This window comes from Somniosus microcephalus, chromosome 21 (genome assembly GCF_052327205.1).
Source record: "Somniosus microcephalus isolate GS21.2 chromosome 21, FLI_Smic_1.0, whole genome shotgun sequence".
NCBI lineage: Eukaryota > Metazoa > Chordata > Chondrichthyes > Squaliformes > Somniosidae > Somniosus > Somniosus microcephalus.
In genome coordinates, this window is record NC_141007.1 from 18076612 (window position 1) to 18101146 (window position 24535).

General features: G+C 49.7%; 1 protein-coding gene across 3 annotated transcripts in view; it reads left to right on the plus strand.

The window, feature by feature from the left end:
• The window catches only part of LOC147102631 (tripartite motif-containing protein 16-like), a 46485-nt gene that overhangs the window by 2650 nt on the left and 19300 nt on the right, over positions 1-24535 (plus strand). The window contains exons 2-5 of one of the 3 annotated variants that reach the window (XM_085963308.1): positions 6171-6266; positions 7934-8167; positions 10084-10255; positions 20557-20624. In XM_085963308.1, coding sequence (XP_085819434.1) covers positions 6171-6266; positions 7934-8167; positions 10084-10255; positions 20557-20624 — 570 coding nt within the window. Of the gene's footprint in view, positions 1-6170; positions 6267-7933; positions 8168-10083; positions 10256-20556; positions 20647-24535 lie in introns of all 3 variants that reach the window. The other 2 variants (XM_085963306.1, XM_085963307.1) reach the window with 2 other exon arrangements.

Genomic DNA, 24535 nt, shown 5'->3' on the forward strand with positions numbered 1-24535 from the left:
GTTCCCCATTATAAATTCCCCTGATTCTGACGGCAAGGGACCTACGCTTGACTTCACCAATCTTTTTCTCTTCACATATCTATAAAAGCTTTTACAGTCAGTTTTTATGTTCCCTGCAAGCTTACTCTCATACCCTATTTTCCCCCTCATAATTAATCCCTTTGTCCTCCTTTGTTGGATCCTAAACTGCTCCCAATCCTCAGGTTTACTGCTTTTTCTGGCCAATTTATATGTCCTCTCCTTGGATCTTATGCTATCCCTAATTTCCCTTGTTAGCCATCGTTGAGTCACCTTTTTTGTTTTATTTTTATGCCAAACTGGGATGAACAAATTCTGTAGTTCATCCATGCGATCTTTGAATGTTTTCCATTGCCCATCCACCGTCAACCCTTTGAGTGACATTCCCCAATCAATCCTACCCAACTCGCACCCCATACCATTGTAGTCTCCTTTATTTAAATTCAGGACCCTAGTCTCTGAGTCAACTATTTCACTCTCCATCTTAATGAAGAATTCTATCATATTATGATCGCTGCTCCCCAAGGGGCCTCACACAACAAGATTGCTAATTAATCCTTTCTCATTACATAATACCCAGTCTAAGATGGCCTGATCTCTAGTTGGTTCCTCGACATATTGGTCCAGGAAACTATCCCGTATACACTCCAGGAATTCCTCCTCCACAGTATTGTTACTAATTTGGTTAGCCCAATCTATATGTAGATTAAAGTCACCCATGATAACTGCTGTGCCCTTATTGCACGCTTCTCTAATTTCCCATTTACTGCCATCCCTGACCTCCGCATTACTGTTTGGGGGTCTATATACCACTCCTACTAACGTTTTCTGCCCCTTGGTATTTCTCAGTTCTACCCATACAGGTTCCACATCATCAGAGCTAATATCCTTCATTACAATTGTGTAAAGCCCCTCTTTAACCAGCAATGCTACCCCACCTCCTTTTCCTTTCTGCCTATCTTTCCTGAATATTGAATAGCCCTGGATGTTGAGTTCCCAGCCTTGGCCACCTTGGAGCCATGTTTCCGTAATCCCAATCATATCATATTCGTTTACCTCTATTTGCGCAGCTAATTCATCCACCTTATTACGAATGCTCCTTGCATTAAGACACAAAGCCTTCAGGCTTGTTTTTTTAACACTCTTAGATCTTTTAGAATTATTATTTACTGTGGCCATGTTTGATTTAAACCCTTGATTTCTCTGTCTGTCACTTTTGTTTTTCTCCTTCCTGTCTTTTGCTTTTATCCTTGTTTCCCTTTCCTCTGTTTCCCGGCTCAGGTTCCCAAACCCCTGCCATTTTAGTTTAAACCCTCCCCCAGAGCACTCGCAAACACTCCCCCTAGGACATCGGTCCTGGCCCTGCCCAGGTGCAAACCGTCCAGTTTGAACTGGTCCCACCTCCCCCAGAACCGGTTCCAATGTCCCAGGAATTTGAATCCCTCCCCCTGGCACCATTCATCTAGCCATGTATTCATCTGAAATATCTTTCTATTTCTACTCTGACTAGCACGTGGCACTGGTAGCAATCCTGAGATTACTACCTTTGAGGTCCTGTTTTTTAATTACCTCCTAACTCCCTATATTCAGCTTTTAGGACCTCATCCCGTTTTTTTACCTATATCGTTGGTACCTATATGCACCACGACAACTGGCTGTTCACCCTCCTCCTCCAGAATGCCCTGCAGCCACTCTGAGACATCCTTGACCCTTGCACCAGGGAGGCAACACACCATCCTGGAGTCTCGTTTGCGGCCGCTGAAACGCCTATCTATTCCCCTTACAATAGAATCCCCTATTACTATAGCTCTCCCCCTCTATTTCCTCCCGTCCTGTGCAGCAGAGCCACCCCTGGTGCCAGGAAGTTGGCTGCTGCTGCCTTCCCCTGGTAAGCCAGCCCCCCCATCAGTATCCAAAGCGGTATATCTGTTTGAGAGGGGGGTGGCCACAGGGGACCCCTGCACTACCTGCCTGCGCCTACTACTCTGCCTGTTGGTAACCCGTTCCCTTTCTGCCTGTGCCACCTTTATCTGCGGTGTGACCAACTGATTAAACGTGCTATTCACAACGTCCTCAGCATTGCGAATGGTCCAGTATGTATCCAATTGCTGCTCCAGCACCGCAATGCGGTCTGCCAGTAGCTGCAGCTGGACACACTTCTTGCACACGTAGTTGTCAGGGACACAGGAAGTGTCCCTGAGTTCCCACATAGCACAGGAGGAGCATACCACGGCACCGGGCTGTCCTGCCATGACTTACCCTTTAATTAATTGAAATTAAATTAAATCAAATCAATCCCACCAATTACACTACAGATAAATGATATATTTTAGGGCCATGGTTTACCACCACAGAGACCCTAGAAACTATAAACCACAGAGTTAGAGTTTAAAAAAGAAAGAAATACTCACCAACCAATCACTTACCTGCTTTCTGGTGACGTCACACTTCGATTACTTTTTACTTCTCTCCCTCTCTGAGATTGGAGATTGGTACGCTCTGAGGCCTACCTGGTCTCTGGGGGCCTTTTAAAGCCTCGCCGCTCGCGTTTCCCGCTGCTGCCGCTGTGAGGACTACCTGGTCTCTGGGGGCCTTTTAAAGCCTCGCTGCTCGCGTTTCCCGCCGCTGCCGCTGCGAGAACTACCTAGTCTCTGGGGGCCTTTTAAAGCCTCGCCGCTCGCATTTCCCGCCGCCGCCGCTGCCGCTGACACTGTGAGGCCTACCTGGTCTCTGGGGGCCTTTTAAAGCCTCGCCGCTCGCGTTTCCCACCGCCGCCGCTGCCATTGACGCTGAATAGCACACACGGATAGTGGGGTCACATTCAGTGTAACACAGATAGCGGGGTCACATTCAGCGTAACACACGGATAGCGGGGTCACATTCAGTGCAACACAGAGAGTGGGGTCACATTCAGTGTAACATGGATAGCGGGGTCACATTCAGTGTAACACAGGGATAGCGGGGTCACATTCAGTGTAACACACGGATAGTGGGGTCACATTCAGTGTAACACGGATAGCGGGGTCACATTCAGTGTCACACAGGAATGGCGGGGTCACATTCTGTGGAACACGGATAGTGGGGTCACATTCATTGTAACACGGGGATAGCGGGGTCACATTCAGTGTAACACGGATAGCGGGGTCACATTCATTGTAACACAGGGATAGCGGGGTCACATTCAGTGTAACACGGGGATGGCGGGGTCACATTCAGTGTAACACACAGATAACGGGGTCACATTCCGTGCAACACGGGGATGGCGGGGTCACATTCAGTGTAACACGGATAGCTGGGTTACATTCAGTGTAACACACAGATAGCGGGGTCACATTCAGTGTAACACAGATAGCGGGGTCACATTCAGTGTAACACACGGATAGTGGGGTCACATTCAGTGTAACATGGGGATAGTGGGGTCACATTCATTGTGACACACGGATAGTGGGGTCACATTCAGTGTAACACGGGGATAGTGGGGTCACATTCATTGTGACACACGGATAGCGGGGTTACATTCAGTGTAACACGGATAGCGGGGTCACATTCAGTGTAACACACGGATAGCGGGTCACATTCAGTGTAACACATGGATAGCGGGGTCACATTCAGTGTAACACGGATAGCGGGGTCACATTCAGTGTAACACATGGATAGCGGGGTCACATTCAGTGTAACACGGATAGCGGGGTCACATTCAGTGTAACACGGATAGTGGGGTCACATTCAGTGTAACACGGATAGTGGGGTCACATTCAGTGTGACACACGGATAGCGGAGTCACATTCAGTGTAACACGGATAGTGGGGTTACATTCAGTGTAACACGGATAGCGGGGTCTCATTCAGTGTAACACCCGGATAGCAGGATCACATTCAGTGTAACACACGGATAGCGGGGTCACATTCAGTGCAACACACGGATAGCGGGGTCACATTCAGTGTAACACACGAATAGCGGGGTCACATTCAGTGTAACACGGATAGCGGGGTCACATTCAGTGTAACACACGAATAGCGGGGTCACATTCAGTGTAACATGGGGATAGTGGGGTCACATTCATTGTGACACATGGATAGTGGGGTCACATTCAGTGTAACACGGGGATAGTGGGGTTACATTCAGTGCAACACACGGATGGCGGGGTCACATTTTGTGCAACACACGAATAGCGGGGTCACATTCAGTGTAACACGGATAGCGGGGTCACATTCAGTATAACACATGGATAGCGGGGTCACATTCAGTGTAACACGGATAGCGGGGTCACATTCAGTGTAACACGGATAGTGGGGTCACATTCAGTGTAACACGGATAGTGGGGTCACATTCAGTGTAACACGGATAGTGGGGTCACATTCATTGTGACACACGGATAGCGGGGTCACATTCAGTGTAACACCCGGATAGCAGGATCACATTCAGTGTAACACACGGATAGCGGGGTAACATTCAGTGTAACACATGGATAGCGGGGTTACATTCAGTGTAACACATGGATAGTGGGATCACATTCTGTGTAACATGGGGTAGCGGGGTCACATTCAGTGTAACACGGGGATGGCGGGGTCACAATCAGTGTAACACGGATAGTGGGGTCACAATCAGTGTAACACGGGGATGCCGGGGTCACATTCAGTGTAACACACAGATAGCGGGGTCACATTCCGTGCAACACGGGGATGGCGGGGTCACATTCAGTGTAACACGGATAGCTGGGTCACATTCAGTGTAACACACGGATAGCGGGGTCACATTCAGTGTAACACACGGATAGCAGGGTCACATTCAGAGTAACACGGATAGCGGGGTCACATTCAGTGTAACACACGGATAGCGGGGTTACATTCAGTGTAACAGACGAATAGCGGGGTCACATTCAGTGTAACACACGGATAGCGGGGTCACATTCAGAGTAACACGGGGATAGCGGGGTCACATTCAGAGTAACATGGATAGCGGGGTCACATTCAGTGTAACACGGGGATGGAGGGGTCACATTCTGTGCAACACACGGATAGCGGGGTCACATTCAGTGTAACACGGATAGCAGGGTCACATTCAGTGTAACACACGGATAGCGGGGTCACATTCAGAGTAACACGGATAGCGGGGTCACATTCAGTGTAACACGGGGATGGCGGGGTCACATTCAGTGTAATATGGGGATAGCGGGGTCACATTCAGTGTAACACGGATAGCGGGGTCACATTCAGTGTAACACACGGATAGCGGGGTCACATTCAGTGCAACACGGATAGCGGGGTCACATTCAGTGTAACACGGATAGCAGGTTCACATTCAGAGTAACACGGGGATAGTGGGGTCACATTCAGTGTAACACACGGATAGCGGGGTCACATTCAGTGTAACACGGGGATGGCGGGGTCACATTCTGTGCAACACACGGATAGCGGGGTCACATTCAGTGTAACACGGGGATGGCGGGGTCACATTCTGTGCAACACACGGATAGCAGGGTCACATTCAGTGTAACACACGGATAGCGGGGTCACATTCAGTGTAACACGGATAGCGGGATCACATTCAGTGTAACACGGATAGTGGGGTCACATTCAGTGTAACACACGGATAGCGGGTTCACATTCAGTGTAACACGGATAGCGGGGTCACATTCAGTGCAACACGGATAGCGGGGTCACATTCAGTGCAACACACGGATAGCGGGGTCACATTCAGTGCAACACAGATAGCGGGGTCACATTCAGTGCAACACACGGATAGCGGGGTCACATTCAGTGTAACACACGGATAGTGGGGTCACATCCCGTGTAACACAGATAGCGGGGTCACATCCCGTGTAACACAGATAGCGGGGTCACATTCAGAGTAACACGGATAGCGGGGTCACATCCCGTGAGCTCCTGATCTGGCCTGCTGAGTGTTTCCAGCATTTTCTGTTGTTATTTGAACCTTTGTAATAATTGGGTTATAATTCCTGATTAATGAATATAACTTTGATGGTGTATTCCTACTGCCTGGGGAAAGTTGTATGTATAATTCCCGAATGCTGAGCAGAGCTCTGCCCCCAGTCCCGCCCCTCTGCTCCCTGCTCTGACTGTCAGTGAACCAGGAATGATTTACTCCCATTCCGTGCTTGCCTTGATGGTATTTGGTCTCTCATTTCCCAGAAAGAGCTTCGCCTGACGGACCTTGAGATGGAGAAGCAGTTACAGGGGACCCTGCTTGAGATCGGAACAGTTCAGCAGAACATCAAGTCAATCACGGTGAGTTGGTCCGCAGCCTCCTTGGCAATGAGGCACTCGGGAATTGCCTGCGTTTCCCAATCCCGTTTCGGGATTGAGGGGGTGATCTTCCGCTCGAGTTCCTCGGCGCGACGGCCCATCGGGAGATTGCACAGACCACAGCCTGCGATTTTCTGGCCTTTGGGCGGGAAATCACGATCGCTTATATTGAGAGTGATGGGTTTTTGTTGGGTAAGGTATTGAGGGATGTGGAGCAATGGTGGGTAAATGGAGTTGAGGTACAGACCAGCCGTGATCCAATGGAATGGTGGAACAGGGCCTGAGGGGCTGAATGGCCTCCTCCTGTTCCTGCGTTCCCAGGAACAGGGCAAGGCAGCTGCACTCGAGAATCCCCTTCCTTTTCCAATCCCCCACCTTCTCCCTCCAGATATGCCATTGTGTCCGGAGCTCATTTACGCCGCCCAATTCAATGTAACCAACCTCAGGGCTCCATTACCCCATCTCACTTGACTTCCCTCCTTGCTCCTGATTAGCTCTGTTTTAGGGTTTTCGAAATTCTATTGAATGGGAGTGAGCGAGAGCAGGCGGTCTAACCGGACGGTGTTCTGTAGAGCAGCTGCTTAATGACGAGTGGAAGTGTTGCTGTGTGTGCTCCAGGGTGTGTTGGTGGAACACTGATAACAAATGAGGCCCAGTATTGGCTGTGGTGACAGAGCTAGTGTCGCCAACTCTGATTGGACATATTCCTGGATGTTTCACCACACGACCTCCGACCTCCAACCGCCCCACCTCGGACAGCCAATATTTTTATAATTGGTAAGCTAAAGTATTCAAAGAAAATGAAAGAAACACAGGATTTTTTTTAATGCCCCTGTGATTTTTCTCCCTAGTCGCTCCCAGCTGTGTTCGGGAGATTAATCTTCAATTCCTGGAGACTCCAGGCCAATCCTGGAGGGGTTGGCAACCCTTGGCAAGGCGGATCAATATTCAGGTCACTGATTTCTGCCCTGCCTGAAGGCAGCTGCTTTATTTTGAACGATAAAAGCCTCCATCTAGTTGCCAGTTTTTTTTGGAGTGGGACAACTTTTTCAGGCACGTGCCTCTCTGTGCTCCCTCTTGCCCTCTTTGTGCTCAGTCTTGCCCTCTCTCTGCTCACTCTTGCCCTCTCTCTGCTCACTCTTGCCCGCTCTCTGCTCACTCTTGCCCTCTCTCTGCTCACTCTTGCCCTCTCTCTGCTCACTCTTGCCCTCTCTCTGCTCACTCTTGTCCTCTCTGCACCAATCACCCTGCGAATTGCTTATCTGCTGAACCTCCATGAGACCCGGGAATTTGGAAAATACGAAGAGGCTTGGCACTGGGTGCTAGGAATGGGTGCTGGGTGGCACTGGGAGCGGGTGCTGGGTGGCACCGGGACCGGGTGCTGGGTGGCACTGGGAGCGGGTGCTGGTTGGTATCGGGAGCGGCTGCTGGGTGGCACCGGGAGCGGGTGTTGGGTGGCACCGGGAGTGGGTGCTGGGTGGCACCGGGAGCGGGTGCTGGGTGGCACCGGGAGTGGGTGCTGGGTGGCACTGGGAGTGGCTGCTGGGTGGCACTAGGAGCGGGTGCTGGGTGGTACCGGGAGTGGGTGCTGGGTGGCACTGGACAGGTTGGACGAGGGTTTAGAACACTTTCTTTATCTCCCACCACAGAGATCCTCGCAGAAAGCGGAATCGGAAATCACCAACAAGTTTTCTGCAATGACTGAAGCCATTGAAGAGGCCCTGAAAGTGGTGATTGGGCTGATCGGGAGGGAGCAGCGAGTGGCGCTGAACCAGGCCAAAAACATCAGGACCCAACTGGAGCAGAAATGCACTGAGCTCAGAGAGAAGAAACTCCAATTGGAAATCTTAGCCAATAAGAGTGATAATTTCAAATTCGTGCAGGTAAAATCATTATTCACCATTAGTTCAATGTACAATGTGACGGTTACATACTTAGTTCATTGGTGGGAACTTATAGTACATTTTTAAGAGGCTTTTACGGAATTTAACAACTTGACCTTTTTTTTGAGTTATAATGTAATGCACGTTACATGGTACGCACGGACATTTAGTGAGAATCGAAGGTTCAGTAACTCTTATCTCAAGCAGGCTGTCTAAGGCAATAGATATTCAAGAAGCTAATGAGAGTTGGATTGGATATGATGGGTTGGGGAGGCTTGGAGAGTTGGATTGTGTCAGAGAGACCTGGAGAGTCAGGACTGGCTGTGTCGGGGAGACCTGGAGAGTCAGGACAGGCTGTGCCGGGGAGACCTGGAGAGTCAGGACAGGCTGCATCAGGGAGACCTTGAGAGTCAGGACTGGCTGTGTCGGGGAGACCTGGAGAGTCAGGACAGGCTGTGTCGGGGAGACCTGGAGAGTCAGGACAGGCTGTGTCGGGGAGACCTTGAGAGTCAGGACAGGCTGTGTCGGGGAGGTTTGGCGCGTCAGGTGGAGTAAGTGAGGCCTGGGGAGTTAGGATCGGTCAGGTTGAGAAGGCCTGAAGAGCTGGGATGGTTGGGTCAGAGAGGCCTGGAGAGATGAGACAGGTTGGGGATGTCTGAAGAAAATCGGTCATGAGTGAGGAACCGAACATGCTAACGTGCACAAGATGCAATGCTTTATCCAGACAAATGAAAGGATCGGGTACAGCTGCTGAAATGTTTAGTTCAGTTTTTGTAGCGTTTACTCACGGCTGCTACTTCTGGAGCCCATTATACCAGCTTAGAGTCACTGCCAGTAACCAACACCCATTAGCGACTGTGGATTGCCTTAGTACAACTGACATGGAAGTCTGATTCTGATCCGGGGATATCTCACTCACCGAGAATGTCTGAAGATCAGGCCTTGATCTTGTCTTGGAGGTGCGGAGGGAGCGGGGGTGGGGGGCTGTTCTGCGGTTGAGAAACCTGGAAGAAAGGGTTTCCCTCAGACCCTGACGAATTTAACGGAAGGACCTGATTACCATTTTTTGTCTCCAGATTGGGAGGCCGGATGGCTGTCGGGTGGGTAGGCCTTCGGCACCAGTCGGAAGGGTCGGGGGGAGATCGGAAGGGCCGGGGGGAGATCGGAAGGGTCGGGGGGGAGATCGGAAGGGCCGGGGGGAGATCGGAAGAGTCGGGGGGGGTGATCGGAAGGGTCGGGGGGGAGATCGGAAGAGTCGGGGGGGTGATCGGAAGAGTCGGGGGGGGTGATCGGAAGAGTCGGGGGGGTGATCGGAAGGGCCGGGGGGAGATCGGAAGGGTCGGGGGGAGATCGGAAGGGTCGGGGGGGGTGATCGGAAGGGTCGGGGGGGAGATCGGAAGAGTCGGGGGGGAGATCGGAAGGGCCGGGGGGAGATCGGAAGGGTCGGGGGGAGATCGGAAGAGTCGGGGGGGAGATCGGAAGGGTCGGGGGGGTGATCGGAAGAGTCGGGGGGGAGATCGGAAGGGTCGGGGGGGTGATCGGAAGAGTCGGGGGGGAGATCGGAAGGGTCGGGGGGGTGATCGGAAGAGTCGGGGGGTGATCGGAAAGGTTGGGGGGGTGATCGGAAGGGTCGGGGCAGATTGGAAGGGTCGGTGGGGAGATCGGAAGGGTCGGGGGGGAGATCAGAAGGGTCGGGGGGGATCGGAAGGGTGGGGGGATGCTCATTATCAAGTTGACTGTTTGTGGGAGCTTGCTGTGCGCAAATTGGCTGCCGCGTTTCCTACGATACAACAGTGACCACACTTCAAAAGTATTTCATTGGTTCCAAAGGGCTTTGGGATGTCCTGAGGTTGTGAAAGGCGCTACATAAATGCAAAATGCTTGTATCTTTCTTACGGTTTTGTGTTTTCTCTCAGGAGTCCCTTTGTTTCAGCACAGCCTCTCAGATCCCCGATGTCCCTCAGTTAAAGTCCGATTTACAGTCCAAGCTCGCTCGTGCCAGTGAGGCTGCCACTGAACTTTCCACCCAGGTGAAGGAGTGTCTGCATCGAGCCGTGAAACGCAAACTGAAAAGTACAGAAACACGAGGTCAGTGAATTCCATAACAGGCCAGTTTGCGGACCAGGCTCGAGGGGCTGAATAGCCACCTCCCATTCCAAAGATCCTAGTGTCTCGAGACGTTGACACCGGCTTTGCATTCACGGGGTCAGAGGGTAGCTGCAAGGGAGGTTCATCAATCCAAAATCAAAACAACTTCCATTCCCCCCCCCTCCCCATCTCATCCCCTAACTGGAGACCACTCCAAGTGTTGCTCACTCTTTATGTACCAGCACGTGAACAATGAGGGAGTGGAAAAGATGCTCTGGTCCGGCCAACCTGTCCCACACATGCCTTGTGCCTCACAACACACACATTGGCGAAAAACCAGATAAAAACCCTGGCCCACTTGGGGAAAAAAATATCTGGGAAATTCCTCTCTGAGCCCCCCAAGCGATCGAAATTAGTCCAGGCGATCACTCTGGCCCCGGTAATTCGATGCCGTACCTACCTCTTGTGCAAGGTGATCGCCCCCCCTGCCAGAAACAGGTCCCGCTCGCGCTCGAAGGCGCTTTTCCTGACATCAACTATCCTCTCACCAGTTCTGGCGATGCCTCCTTGCTGTAGTATCCCAGCCTACCGCGATGTCGTGCTCTGGATTAACCTTATTCATCCCATCTAATATCTTGTACCCTTCTATAAACTCACCTCTGTTTCACCTCCTTTCAAGGCTAAAGAGTCCCAGTTTCTCCATTCTTTCCTCATCACTCAATCCTTTGACACCAAGAATCATCCTCTTGGATTGTCTCTCCTTTTCCTCAGTCACATCCTGCTTCTTGGAAACATTTAAGTGGATAGAGAATTTCCCCCTCCTCTCTCTCTCTCTCTCTCAATTAGCAGTACAGTTTGAAACTGAACTAAGATAGTAAAACAGAACTAATTTGTATTTAAATAAGTACTTTTAAAGTGTAGGCCTAGAAATTGAATGACGCTGAGCTTGTTTTACAGGCGGGTGGCAGGTGCGATTGCATCCTGAGCTGGAAGTGCGCCACCTGCCATTTTGGAATAGGCATCAAAGGAGGCGCCCAGGACCCGGAAGCAGGAGTTAATCAGGTTGCCAATTCTGATTGGATGTATTTCTGGAGGTGCCATCACATGACCTCCCGCCTCCAACCGCCCGGCCCCCCACGCTCCCGCCATCGGTCGCCCGACTCGGCCAGCCTCAGGGTGCCCCGCCTTCCCACGGCCAATTGGTGAACAGAATCTTCGTTACCTGATTAGATGATTCTTGACTTGTTGGTCAAACAGCCTTTACTCCCACGTCTGATATTTTTATAGAAACTGATGTGCCTCAATAATTCCGAGACTCGATGTTAGCGAAACAAAACAAGGCTTTTATTAACTTAGAAAGTAACACGTAAGAGAGAGAGGTATCTTCCTTCTGGAGACTGAGGCCAGACTGAGCTAGCTTACAAAAGGGGCCAGGTATGGGTGGAGCTCTACACACACAGCACATTCCAGCACATTCCAATAAACAATACAATGAGGACTGGGGGGAAGGGAAATGACACTGAAACCGACCACAGTCACAGGCAGTGATGAATGGAATATTTCATCACATTCACCCCTTCTATCGATTTAGTCTGTTCGGGGGTTTGATAGTCCTCTGTGACCGACGTTGCTGTTGTGGTGCCGCGGGTGTCGGCTGGGTGTCCCCGGTAGCCTCCTGGGTCTCTGCCGGGGGTGCCGCCAGGGTTGTTGAAGGGGTAGTTGGTGGGGGTGCCGTTGGTCGATGTTCTTCCGGGGGTGCTGAAAGAGTAGTGGGTGGGTAAGAGTTGCTGTGATCGTTGTTGCTGCTATTGCCGTGGTTGTTGTCGATGCCGGCTGGGGCGACGTCTTTTATGGACACGGTGTCCTCCCTTCCGTCGGCGTGCCGGACATATGCGTATTGGGGGTTGGCGTGGAGTAGGTGTACTGGCTCCACGAGAGGGTCCGTCTTGTGGCCCCTCACATGCCTTCGCACGAGTACCGGACCTGGGGTGGAGAGCCATGACGGCATGGATACGCCTGAGGTGGATTTCCAGGGAAAGACAAACATTCATTCATGAGGCGTGGCATTAGTGGCCGTACACAATAGCGACCGTATCGAATGGAGCACATCCGAAAGGACTTCCTGCCAGCGGGAGATAGGGAGGCCCTTGGTCCTTAGAGCTAGAGTGACTGCTTTCCATACTGTCCCGTTCTCTCGCTCCACTTGGCCGTTACCCCGGGGGTTGTAGCTGGTGGTACGGCTCGTGGCGATCCCCTTGGACAGCATGTACTGGCGTAGCCCTTCACTCATGAAGGACGCCCCCCTATCCGTATGGATGTAGCTCGGCATACCGAACAGGCAGAACAGGCTGTTGAGGCATTTAATGACCGTGGCGCTGGTCATGTCTGGGCAGGGGAAGGCGAATGGGAACCGGGAGTATTCGTCCACAATGTTCAGGAAGTAAACATTGCGGTCGACGGACGGGAGGGGGCCCTTGAAATCTAAGCTGAGCCGCTCAAAGGGCCGTGTAGCTTTGATTAAGTGGGCTCTATCTGGGCGGTAGAACCGAGGCTTGCACTCAGCGCAAGTGCGGCAGTTCCTGGTCAGAGACCGAACTTCCTCAATCGAGTAGGGTAAGTTACGGGACTTTATGAAGTGGAACAGCCGCGTGACCCCTGGGTGGCAGAGGTCGCTGTGGAGGGTCTGTAGCCGATCCCCGGTGGCGCTGGCACACATCCCTCGTGAGAGGGCGTCAGGGGATTCGTTAAGGGCCCCTGGCCGGTAAATGATGTCGTACTCGAAGGTGGAGAGCTCGATCCGCCACCTAAGAATCTTATCATTTTTAATCTTCCCCCTCTGTTTATTATTGAACATAAACGCTACCGACCGCTGGTCGGTAAGTAGGGTGAAGCGTTTGCCGGCTAGGTAGTGGCGCCAGTGGCGCACTGCCTCCACGATGGCTTGGGCCTCCTTTTCCACGGAGGAGTGTCTGATCTCGGGCCCTTGGAGGGTCCTCGAGAAGAAAGCTACGGGCCGCCCCGCCTGGTTGAGGGTGGCCGCCAAGGCGAAGTCAGACGCATCACTTTCCACTTGAAATGGAGTGTTCTCGTCCACTGCCTGTAGCGTGGCCCGCTCAATATCCTGCTTAATGCTTTTGAAGGCGGCGTGGGCCTCAGCAGAGAGCGGAAAAGAGGATGCTTTCAAGAGGGGGCGGGCTTTGTCGGAGTAGTTGGGGACCCATTGGGAATAATAAGAAAATAACCCCAGGCACCTTTTCAGGGCTTTGGGAGTGTTGGGCTGGGGCAGCTCCCGTAGGGGGCGCAATCGGTCGGGGTCTGGTCCGATTTCCCCATTCTCCACCACGCTGCCTAGTATGCAGAGGCGCGTGGTGTTGAAAACGCACTTGTCCTCGTTGTAGGTGAGGTTGAGTTTTTGTGCGGTTTCCAGGAACCTCTCGAGGTTCGAGTCGTGATCCTGCTGATTGTGGCCGCAGATGGTGACGTTGTCGAGGTAGGGGAAGGTTGCCTGCAAGTGGTGGTCATCGACCATGCGGTCCATCTCCCTCTGAAAAACCGAGACCCCATTCGTCACCCCAAAGGGGACTCTGAGGAATTGGTAGAGGCGCCCGTTCGCCTCGAAGGCGGTGTACGGGCGGTCCTCTGGTCTGATAGGGAGCTGGTGGTATGCTGACTTGAGGTCAATGGTGGAGAACACCCGGTATTGGGCAATTTGGTTCACCATTTCTGATATGCGGGGTAGCGGGTAGGCGTCTAGTTGGGTGTACCTGTTGATCGTTTGACTATAGTCGATCACCATCCGTTTCTTCTCGCTACCCCTTACCACTACCACTTGGGTGCGCCACGGGCTGTTGCTGTGTTCAATAATGCGCTCTTTCAGGAGCCTGTCTACCTCGGTCGCGATAAACCGCCTGTCCTCCCAGCTGTACCTCCTGCTTTTGGTCGCTATTGGCCGGCAGTTAGGGGTAAGGTTCGCGAATAGCGAAGGCGGCTTTACCTTCAGGGTAGCCAGACCGCACACTGTGAGGGGCGGCTGGGACCCACCGTACTTGAGCGTGATGCTTTGGTGGTTGCACTGGAAATCCAGGCCCAAGATCACGCTCGCACATAGGTTCTTCATGATTAATACTTTAAAATTATCGTATACAGTTCCGTTAACGCCCAATTGTACCGTGCAGTAACCCAGAATGGTCGATGTCTGGGTTTTATCAGCCATAGAGATGGTACCCTGAGCAGGGACCACCTTTAGGGAGAGTTGTTGTGCCAGTTCAGGGTGGATAAAACTCTCCGTGCTTCCACTGTCAATTAAACATTTAACCCGGCACCCGTTTACCTCGATGTCCACCATTGATTTGGATAGCGGGTGCGGCCTGGTCTGGTCCACTGTGACCGATGCCACTGTAGGGCCCTGATCGATACAAGATGGCATCCACGCTGTCTGCTCATAAGATGGCGGACCCCACGAGGTCGGGCAAGATGGCGTCCAAGATGGCCGCTCCCACGGCGCACACGCGGCGGTGGTGGGTTTTCCGGCGGTTGGTTTTCCGGCGGGGTTCCCTCTGCACACCTTCCCGAAGTGCCCCTTCTTACCGCACTTAAAGCAGGTGGTGCCTTTTGCCGGGCACAGGTTTCTGGTGTGTTTTGGCTGCCCGCAGAAGTAGCAGTTGGGTCCCTGACGCGTCGCGGCTGTCGTAGGGCTTCTGGGGGGAGAGCGGGGCCCCGCCGGTGTCGGGCTGCCGGGCAGGGAAGATGCCTTCCAAGATGGCGGTGCCCTCGGTGCACACGTGGCGGCGTGGACGGCGCGGGCTGAAGAGTAGGCGTCCGAGTTTCTCTGGGCCACATCCAGGGATTGCGCGGTGTCCGCAGCCTGTTTCAGGTCCAACCCCGTTTTTTCCAGCAGTCTTTGCCGGATGTAAGTGGAGCTGAGGCCTGTGATAAAGGCATCGCGAACAAGCTCGTCAGTGTACACTGCGGCTTTTACATCTTGGCACTTGCAGTCTTTGCCAAGCATTTTCAGGGTGCTTAGGAACTCCTCTACCGATTCCCCAGGTCGCTGTGCGCGAGTAGCGAGCAGATGCCTAGCATACACCTCATTCGTAGGCTGCTGGTAGTGCGCCTTTAAGATGTTGCAGGCGGCCAGGTACGTACCGGCGTCTTGGATGAGGGGGTAAACCCGGTGGCTTACCCAATTCCGCAGAATTCCGAGTCTCATCCTCGCAGCGTCCGTAGCGTCTTTGACGGCTGCGGAATTGTCCAGGAAGAATTCCATACACTCAAACCAGTGTCCGAAGCGTGCTGATGCGTCCGGAGCATGTTGATCCAAATCCAAACGTTCGGGTTTCAGGAGTTGATCCATAGTGTTGAAAAATAAGTTAATAAAATTGATGTGCCTCAATAATTCCGAGACTCGATGTTAGCGAAACAAAACAAGGCTTTTATTAACTTAGAAAGTAACACGTAAGAGAGAGAGGTATCTTCCTTCTGGAGACTGAGGCCAGACTGAGCTAGCTTACAAAAGGGGCCAGGTATGGGTGGAGCCCTACATACAGCACATTCCAGCACATTCCAATAAACAATACAATGAGGACTGGGGGGAAGGGAAATGACACTGAAACTGACCACAGTCACAGGCAGTGATGAATGGAATATTTCATCACAGAAACATAGAAAAATAGGAGCAGGAGTAGGCCATTCGGCCCTTCGAGCCTGCTCCGCCATTCAATATGATCATGGCTGATCCTCTATCTCAATACCATATTCCCGCTCTCTCCCCATACCCCTTGATGCCTTTTGTGTCTAGAAATCTATCTATCTCCTTCTTAAATATATTCAGTGACTTGGCCTCCACAGCCTTCTGTGGGAGAGAATTCCACAGGTTCACCACCCTCTGAGTGAAGAAATTTCTCCTCATCTCAGTCCTAAATGTCCTACCCCGTATCCTGAGACTGACCCCTCGTTCTAGACCCCCCAGCCAGAGGAAACATCCTCCCTGCACCCAGTCTGTCTAGCCCTGTCAGAATTTTATACGTTTCAATGAGATCCCCTCTCATTCTTCTAAACTCTTGTGAATACAGGCCTAGTCGACCCAATCTCTCCTCATACGACAGTCCTGCCATCCCAGGAATCAGTCTGGTGAACCTTCGCTGCACTCCCTCTATGGCAAGTATATCCTGCCTTAGGTAAGGAGACCAAAACTGCACACAGTCCTCCAGGTGTGGTCTCACCAAGGCCCTGTACAACTATAGTAAGACATAACAACAGGAAACGCTGGAAAAACTCAGCAGGCCAGGCAACATCCGTGGAAAAACAGAGTCAACGTTTGAGGTCAAAGACCCTTCGTCAGAACTGAGAAAAAAGCAGGAAATGAAACATTAAAAAGCAAGTTTGGGGGCTGGGAAATGGAGGAGGGGATGAAAGAACAAAAGGGAAGGTCTGTGGGAGGTGAAGAGATCCTTGCTCCTGTACTCAAATCCTCTTGCAATGAAGGCCAACATACCATTTGCCTTCCTAACTGCTTGCTGCACCTACGGATAAAACAAAAGTGTTCAAATAGAATTTTAAAAACTCTCAATTTTTATTGCCCCTGTGATTTTTCTCCCGGGATTGCTCGCAGCAGTGTGGTGGGGATTAGCCTTTAATTCCCGGAGACTCCAGGGCAATCCTGGAGGGGTGGAAACCTGAGACGTTAGGCTCTTTGCGTTTTTAAATGAGGGGCCCAACGCCTGCTTGACGCCTCCTTTACCAAATTGGGTCGCCTAGAACGCAGTGGGCACCGGGCCAGCTGCATTCAGGAAAGCGCGGTCTACATGCAGCCTAACCAGCAGTCCTTGAAGGGCCGCTGCAGCCGCCACCAAAAAGGTAATACAATAGCAAAATACTGCGGATGCTGGAAATCTGAAATAACAACAGAAAATGCTGGAAATACTCCGCAGGCCAGGCAACATCTGTGGAGAGAGAAACAGAGTTAACGTTTCAGGTCTGGGACCCTTCATACTGCAATGATATCAGCAAATAGTGATGATATTTGTCTGTGTTTGATTACTTATGCCTTACAGCATATTTGTCTGTGTTTTTGATTACTTGTGCCTGACCAGCAGAGGTCATGTGAGAGACAAGCAGTCCAGAGGAGTTTTACTTTCAGTTTCATTCTAGATGCATCACAGCATAGTGTGTTCTGTAAAAAGCTGTAGAAAGTCTTGAACAAGACTTTAGATTAAACAACATTCTCTTTCAGAAATGAGTCTTTATTGAACCCAAAAAGAAATCAAAACATGATGTCAGAAGTGGCTGAAAGAGAAAACATCTGAAGTTAGCAACTCGATGGGACAGTGAAAGGAATTGTGGCAAGTAAGCGAAATCAGCTCTCCACAGATTAGCAAGCCAGAAGAGAACATCGTTGCTTACCATTAGAGAATAGCTAACGAAGTGAAAAATGGAAGGTTTACACCCACCGGCGACGCTTCAATTGTCAGGTAATGTGGCTGAAAATTGGAGAAGGTTCAAACAACGTTTAGAGTTGTATTTAGCGTCAATCGGAGCTGACAAGAAAAGTAATAAACAGAAATCGTCACTGTTCTTACATGTCGTGGGTGATGCAGCGCTGGAGGTATATAATAATTTCATATTTGCCGATGATGGAGATAAAATGAAGCTAGATAAAATAATGGAACAGTTTGAGGCCTACTGCATACCTAAACACAACGTGACCTTTGAGAGGCACAAATTTTTCACATGTGTACAGAAAATCGGCGAGACTATTGATCAGTATGTGACTGAACTGAGAAACCGGAGCAAATCGTGTGAATTTGGGGGACTCACAGACTCGCTGATAAAAGACAGACTGGTGTGTGGTATTCGAGATAATGGTCTAAGGGAAAGACTGCTCAGAGAGCAAGATCTAGACCTGGGAAAAGCCATAGCACTGTGTAGGGTTACAGAGACTGTGAAGTTGCAGGCAAAGGAGCTGTTCAGTGACAGTAGCTGCAACGTGGATGCAGTGAGAAAGAACGGATACAAACCGTTTAACAAAGAGAGCGCCAATGTGAAAAAAGAGACGTGGCCAGCAAACGAAAATGAAAGAGACAATCGGAAGTCATGTAGTCAATGCGGTACACAGCATCCACCAAGAAAGTGTCCAGCATATGGTAAAACATGCAATAGATGCAACAAAAACAACCATTATGCCCGTTGCTGTAAGAACCAAGCGCAACAAAGCAAGGTCCATACAGTAGATGAAAGCGAGATAGAGGAATTCAATGTAGATGTTGTGTCTGAAAACAAAAAAGAAAGAGACTGGATGTTGACACTAAAAGTGAATGACATACACATTCCATTTAAATTGGATACTGGAGCACAAGTTAATGTGATATCAGAGACCGATTTTAAGAGAATTAGACCCAGACCAAAGTTACATGGAATACAAGTGAAAGTGACCGGATACTCAGGTACTGATATACCAGTGAAAGGAAGATGCATTGTCAAAGTAAAACACAAGGACAGAGAGCACACGCTAGCATTAATCGTGGTGCCAAAGGATGTGCAAGCCATACTAGGTTTAAAAGCCTGTGAGAGACTGAACCTGGTAAAGAGAGTCCTCGATGTGGAAAGCGAAGGAGAGACAGTCTATGATGAACTGAATGTTGCGTACACACCGGGTAAGCTGATGTATACAGCAGACACGTTGTCCAGAGCTGTTGACCCAGGAGAGCCCGCAAACACAGTGAAAAGACTGAAGTACAAGGCAAAAGACAGTGGAACTGACTTCTACCAGAGCATGCTTGTATACCGCACAACGCCGCTCGAGTGTGGTATGTCACCAGCCCAACTCCTGATGGGACGTCGGCTAAGGTCAAACCTACCCATCCCGGAGAACCTCCTGAAAACAAAAGAGGGAGAAAGTGAGGAAGTTCAAAGAGCAACAGAAAGAAAAGCAAAAGTACTACCATGACAGAGGAACACAAAACCTACCTGAACTCCACACTGGTGACCAAGTAAGGTTGAAAGACAAAACAAACACATGGACTCTGAAGGGAACTGTCCTGAGTGAAGTTCAACCAAGATCATACACCATTCAGACAGATGAGGGTGCTGTTCTGAGAAGAAATCGTCGAGATCTTCTCATGGGACCAGCCACAGCAGGTCAAGAGACTGATACTGGTGAACAACCTGATCACACAGCTGAGAACCAATCATCTGAGGCAACAACTCAGATTCAAGGACAATCAATCAGAAAATCCTCAAGACACGTGAAGCCTCCTGAGAGACTCATTGAGCAAATTTAAGGACTATTGTTAAAGAAGGAAGTAATGTTATCTTATTCTTTCTTCAAGTTCTAGTGTATTGACATATTTCATGTGAACACACAAAGCAAGGGTAAAAAACCTTGATCATGATAATGATAATGTAAGTTCATTAAATGTTGTTAGTTAAAAGTAAAATACTTTTGTTTTAAGAAAGGGAGATGTAATGATATCAGCAAATAGTGATGATATTTGTCTGTGTTTGATTACTTATGCCTTACAGCATATTTGTCTGTGTTTTTGATTACTTGTGCCTGACCAGCAGAGGTCATGTGAGAGACAAGCAGTCCAGAGGAGTTTTACTTTCAGTTTCGTTCTAGATGCATCACAGCATAGTGTGTTCTGTAAAAAGCTGTAGAAAGTCTTGAACAAGACTTTAGATTAAACAACATTCTCTTTCAGAAATGAGTCTTTATTGAACCCAAAAAGAAATCAAAACACATACTTACCTGAATCTGGAGCTGGGAAGGGTAGGAGTGCTCCTCCTGACTCCACACTAAAAACGTTGGCCACAGCCAGCCACCGCTCACCTCCATAGTCCCCTCCGCCTCTCCCAGTTGCTCCCCACCCTCCCTCTCCCGGTCACCTGAGACCTACCTGAGGGCTGCTGCCGGTGACATAGCAGCGCAAAATGCCATTGTCAGAGAGCTTCCTGAGGACACCCAGCAATATTGGCCAGGACACCGGGGAGAACTCCCCCGCTCTTCTTCCAATAATGCCGTGGAATCTTTTACGTCCACCTGAGAGGGCAGACGGGACCTCGGATTAACGTCTCATCTTAAAGACGGCCTCTCCGACAGTGCAGCACTCCCTTAGCACTGCACTGGGAGTGTCGGCCTAGTTAATGGGCTCAAGTCTCTGGAGTGGGACTTGAACCCACAGCCTTCTGACTCAGAGGTGAGAGAGAGAGCTGCCACTGAGCCACGGCTAACACCATACGATAATGAATAACATCCCAGAATACACAAATATACTCCACTCTTTTATCTCTTTTGTTGTGTGCAGGGAGTGAGAAAGCTGCTCGATCATCAGATGTGTCTCCACAAACCTCTCTGCTGCCCCCAGAACCTAAGGTTCGGAAGGATTTTGTACAGTGTGAGTAGATTTTTGCAATTTTGGTTGAATTGATCACACCCAGTGCTCGTATCCTTACTCCTTCAGGACGGTCAGCTGATGATGCAGATCCGGTAGATGGCAATCACACCGAAACTTTTCCCTTTTTAAGGGCCAAACAATCAGCTGCTGACTGTGAGCGACCTCCCGATCGAATTGAAAGTTGCCGGGTTTCCCACTCGATTTCTACCACTGAGAATAAAAGAAGTTGCATTTATAGCGCGCCTTTCACCACCTCCGGATGTCCCAAAACGCTTTGGGGCCAACAAAGTACTTTTGTGAAATGTAATCACTGTTGTCACGGTGGAAAATGTGGCACCCAATTTGCGCACAGCAAGCTCCCATAAATAGTCTGTTTTGGTGGTGTTGGCTATGTATGAAGCGTTGACCAAGACACTGGGAGAATTCCCATATTTGCCTTCGAATAAAGATCCTTTATGTCCACCTGACCGGGCTGGTAAGGCCAGGGTTCAACATCTCATCCCAAAAGGTGACAACATAGCACTCCTTCAGTACTGCATTGAAGCCTACATTATCTGTACAAGTACCTGGACTGGGACTTGAACCCACAGTGTTGCTGACTCACGGGTGGGAGCACTACCGATTGATCCCCGCTGACAGCTCGCAGTGAAGAGCTGAGGTCCCTGGAGACTTGGCCCTGCAGCAGGTTTTCAAGTTATTCCCAAACTCTGAATGTGACTGGGGGAAGCAGGGTGAGGAAGTGATCTTTGGGATGGACAAACAATCTGCGAATCAGGAAAGATTGGGAGGGCACAGAGTGCTTGTGTATGTTTTTATAAAAGAACGGATTTGGTTGAAAGGAAAAATGTTTCTGTGTTCAGTAAGAAAGGGAGTGAGACACTGAAAAAGAAGGGTAGAGAGACGCAAACAGACAGCGAGGTCTAGAAACGCAACCTGCAGCAGTTCCTGTGACCCGGACTTGAACATCAGGGGCAGGAGGTTCCTGTGCTGGTCGTGGGTCTGACCTTTCAGAGGACCAGCAGCCCGGCCACATCTGTAATAGCACAGCTGCGAGCCGTGGCTCAGCGGGCAGCACCCTCGCCTCTGAGTTAGAAGGTTGTGGGTTCAAGTTCCACTCCAGAGACTTGAGCACAAAATCTAGGCTGACACTCCCAGTGCAGTGCTGAGGGAGTGCTGCACTGTCGGAGGTGCTGTCTTTCAGATGAGACGTTAAACCGAGACCCCGTCTGCCCTATCAGGTGGACATAAACGATCCCATGGCACTATCTGAAGAAGAGCAGCGGAGTTTGTCCTGGCCAATATTTATCCCTCAACCAATATCACTAAAACAGATAATCTGGCAATTATCACATCGCTGCTTGTGGGAGCTTGCTCTGCACAAATTGGCTGCTGCATTTCCTACATCACAGCAGTCACTACACTTCAAACAGAATGTCCTTATTTGGCTGTGAAGCTCTTTGGGATGTTGTGAAAGGTACTATATAAATGCAAGTTCTTTGTTCTTTAATTGGCCTGGGTTTTTATCTGTTTTTTAGGAGCTCGCATGGTTTTGGGTGGGGTGGCGAGTATATACACAGGCATCGCAGTTGTGTGGGGCAGGCTGGACAGACCAGTAGGTCTTTTCCTGTGCATCATTGTTCGTACGTTTGTTGCACCCTTGTCTCTGATTTAGAGGTTATGGGTTTCAAGCCCCATCTCAGGACTTGAGCACATAATCTAGGCTGACACTCCAGCAGAGCACTGAGGGAGTGCTGCACTGTTGGAAGTGCCGTCCCTCAATGAGCCATTAGACTGCGGCCCTGTCTGCCTGCTCAGGTAGATGTTAAAAAAATCCCACGTCACTATTTGAGAAAGAGCAGGGAGTTCTCCTGGTGTCCTGGTCAACATTTGTCCTTCAGTTACCACCCAAAAAAGCAGATTGCCTGGTCATTCAGATCATTGCAGTTTGTGACATCTTGCTGTGTACAAAATGGCTGTCACACTTGCGTACATAACAACAGTGACTGCATGTTCAAAAAATAATTGATTGTACATGAAGTGGTCTGGGACACTTCTTTGAGCTGTGAGAAGGCTCGATATAAACACAGGTCTTCCTTTTGCCTGGTCCGAATGTCAATTAATTATTGGCATGAGAACGTTGATTGTTACAGACACTGTTTGGGACTCGGGCAGTAGCCAAGCCTCGGATTGAAATGAAAGAACTGGGGGACCCCAGCACAAAAAAACATAAGATGCTTTTTTTTATTGGTTGTTCTGCCGAGGGAGAGTGACCTCCGTGCGTTGCTGACCCCTTTTGCCTAAGGTCAAGTGCTGATCAATATGGATTCCATTTTGCGACGCAGAGACCCAGTCGCTGAATCAGGAGAAGTGCATTTACTTTTCTGAAACCGTTTCTTTTAATCGGACGGCACATTCACAGACACAACCGTTTCATTACAGAATTCTCTCCACCTTCTTTCACCTGAGTTTTTCACTCCTCCCCTACTTCCACATCCCAGCCCTTTGCAGCAAGATAACCACTGATTTACAGCGAGCAATGTCATGGGAAGTCTATCAATAATATATTAAAATCTTGGATCTGCACAAAACTCCTCTAATTTTTTTCCATGATATATTCCCGCGTCCACATTTATAATGGGAATTGCTTAAGTAAAACTTGTCGGGCTGTAATTACACTCTTCCCCCAAGTGGAAAAAAAAGTGAACCAATCATTTTACACATTTTGAAAAACTTACATCCACCATTTTTTTTTCTAAGGAATTGAAATTTCTAAAGTCCAAAGTAAGATTTTAAACACAATAAATTTATAGATTTAATTGTCATTTATGTCTTTACTTGGAGACCTCGGTCTCTCCCAAAAGCTTGGGCTTTCCATTGATAGTTTTGCCCAAAACCTTGACTCTTAGCTAAAGGCAGATCCTGCAGCCTGAGCACATGTGTGATTTCCTAGGATGCAGAAGTGGCAATTAGTCAGCTTCCAGTAATAGTTGGTTGATTTGTTTAGATTATTTGAAGAATAACTAGAGGACAAATTTCAAAAGTTGTAATCAGGGGAAGTTTACACAAACTAGATGATACATTTGAGTTGGTTTTCAACTAAACGTTAAACAAATGTTATTCAGTTTTTACTTCAGAAAGTGTATCAAGCTAAGAAAGAGAGAGGGGCAGCCAGACAGAAACAGATTCTTTCCTCATCTTAACTTGCATTCATTTTCTTTTCAAATGAATTTAATTTTGAAAGCTTCTCGGGCAACCAGAAAGATTCTTATCATCACTTGTGTTCTGTTGGTAGTTAGAAAATATATAGTTCCAGCTCAGAGACAGACACTGAAGCACATGTTTTGGAGTCAATCATAAAACACTGAATTCAGTATTTGCAGAGATCTCTTAGAAGCTTCCAAGCCAGTGTTACCAGACCCAGGAACAGCTCCCCACCCCAATTCTATCAGTCCTGCACCCTCTTTTACCCAGCAATGCTGAAATGCCCAACAAATAACTTGTGAACCAAACATTACATTTCACAACCCAGTTCTGCTGAAGCCCATTACCCTCTTCACCTTGGTGCTGGACCCCACCTCGGGGCTGTCGCAAGTCCAGGGTTCCTCACCAATGGCGCGGAAACCCACCCACCTGCTCCTGCGTACCGGTCAATACCAGAAATGCTGCACCATTTGCGGCACTGAATTAGCATAATCTGGGGGGAGGGGGGAGGAACTTGTGGCTGAGCCCATTTCCACTGGGCTTCCGCCCCCTTCGAAATTCCAACTTCTTCTGAAGGGATAATTACTAGTCCTAGGCTACCCCGGACCAGGCGTATTTCTCAGACTTTCACTTTCAACTAAAGTTTGAGGTAGCCAAATCCTAAAGACGCTTAATTGGGTCTAAAGGT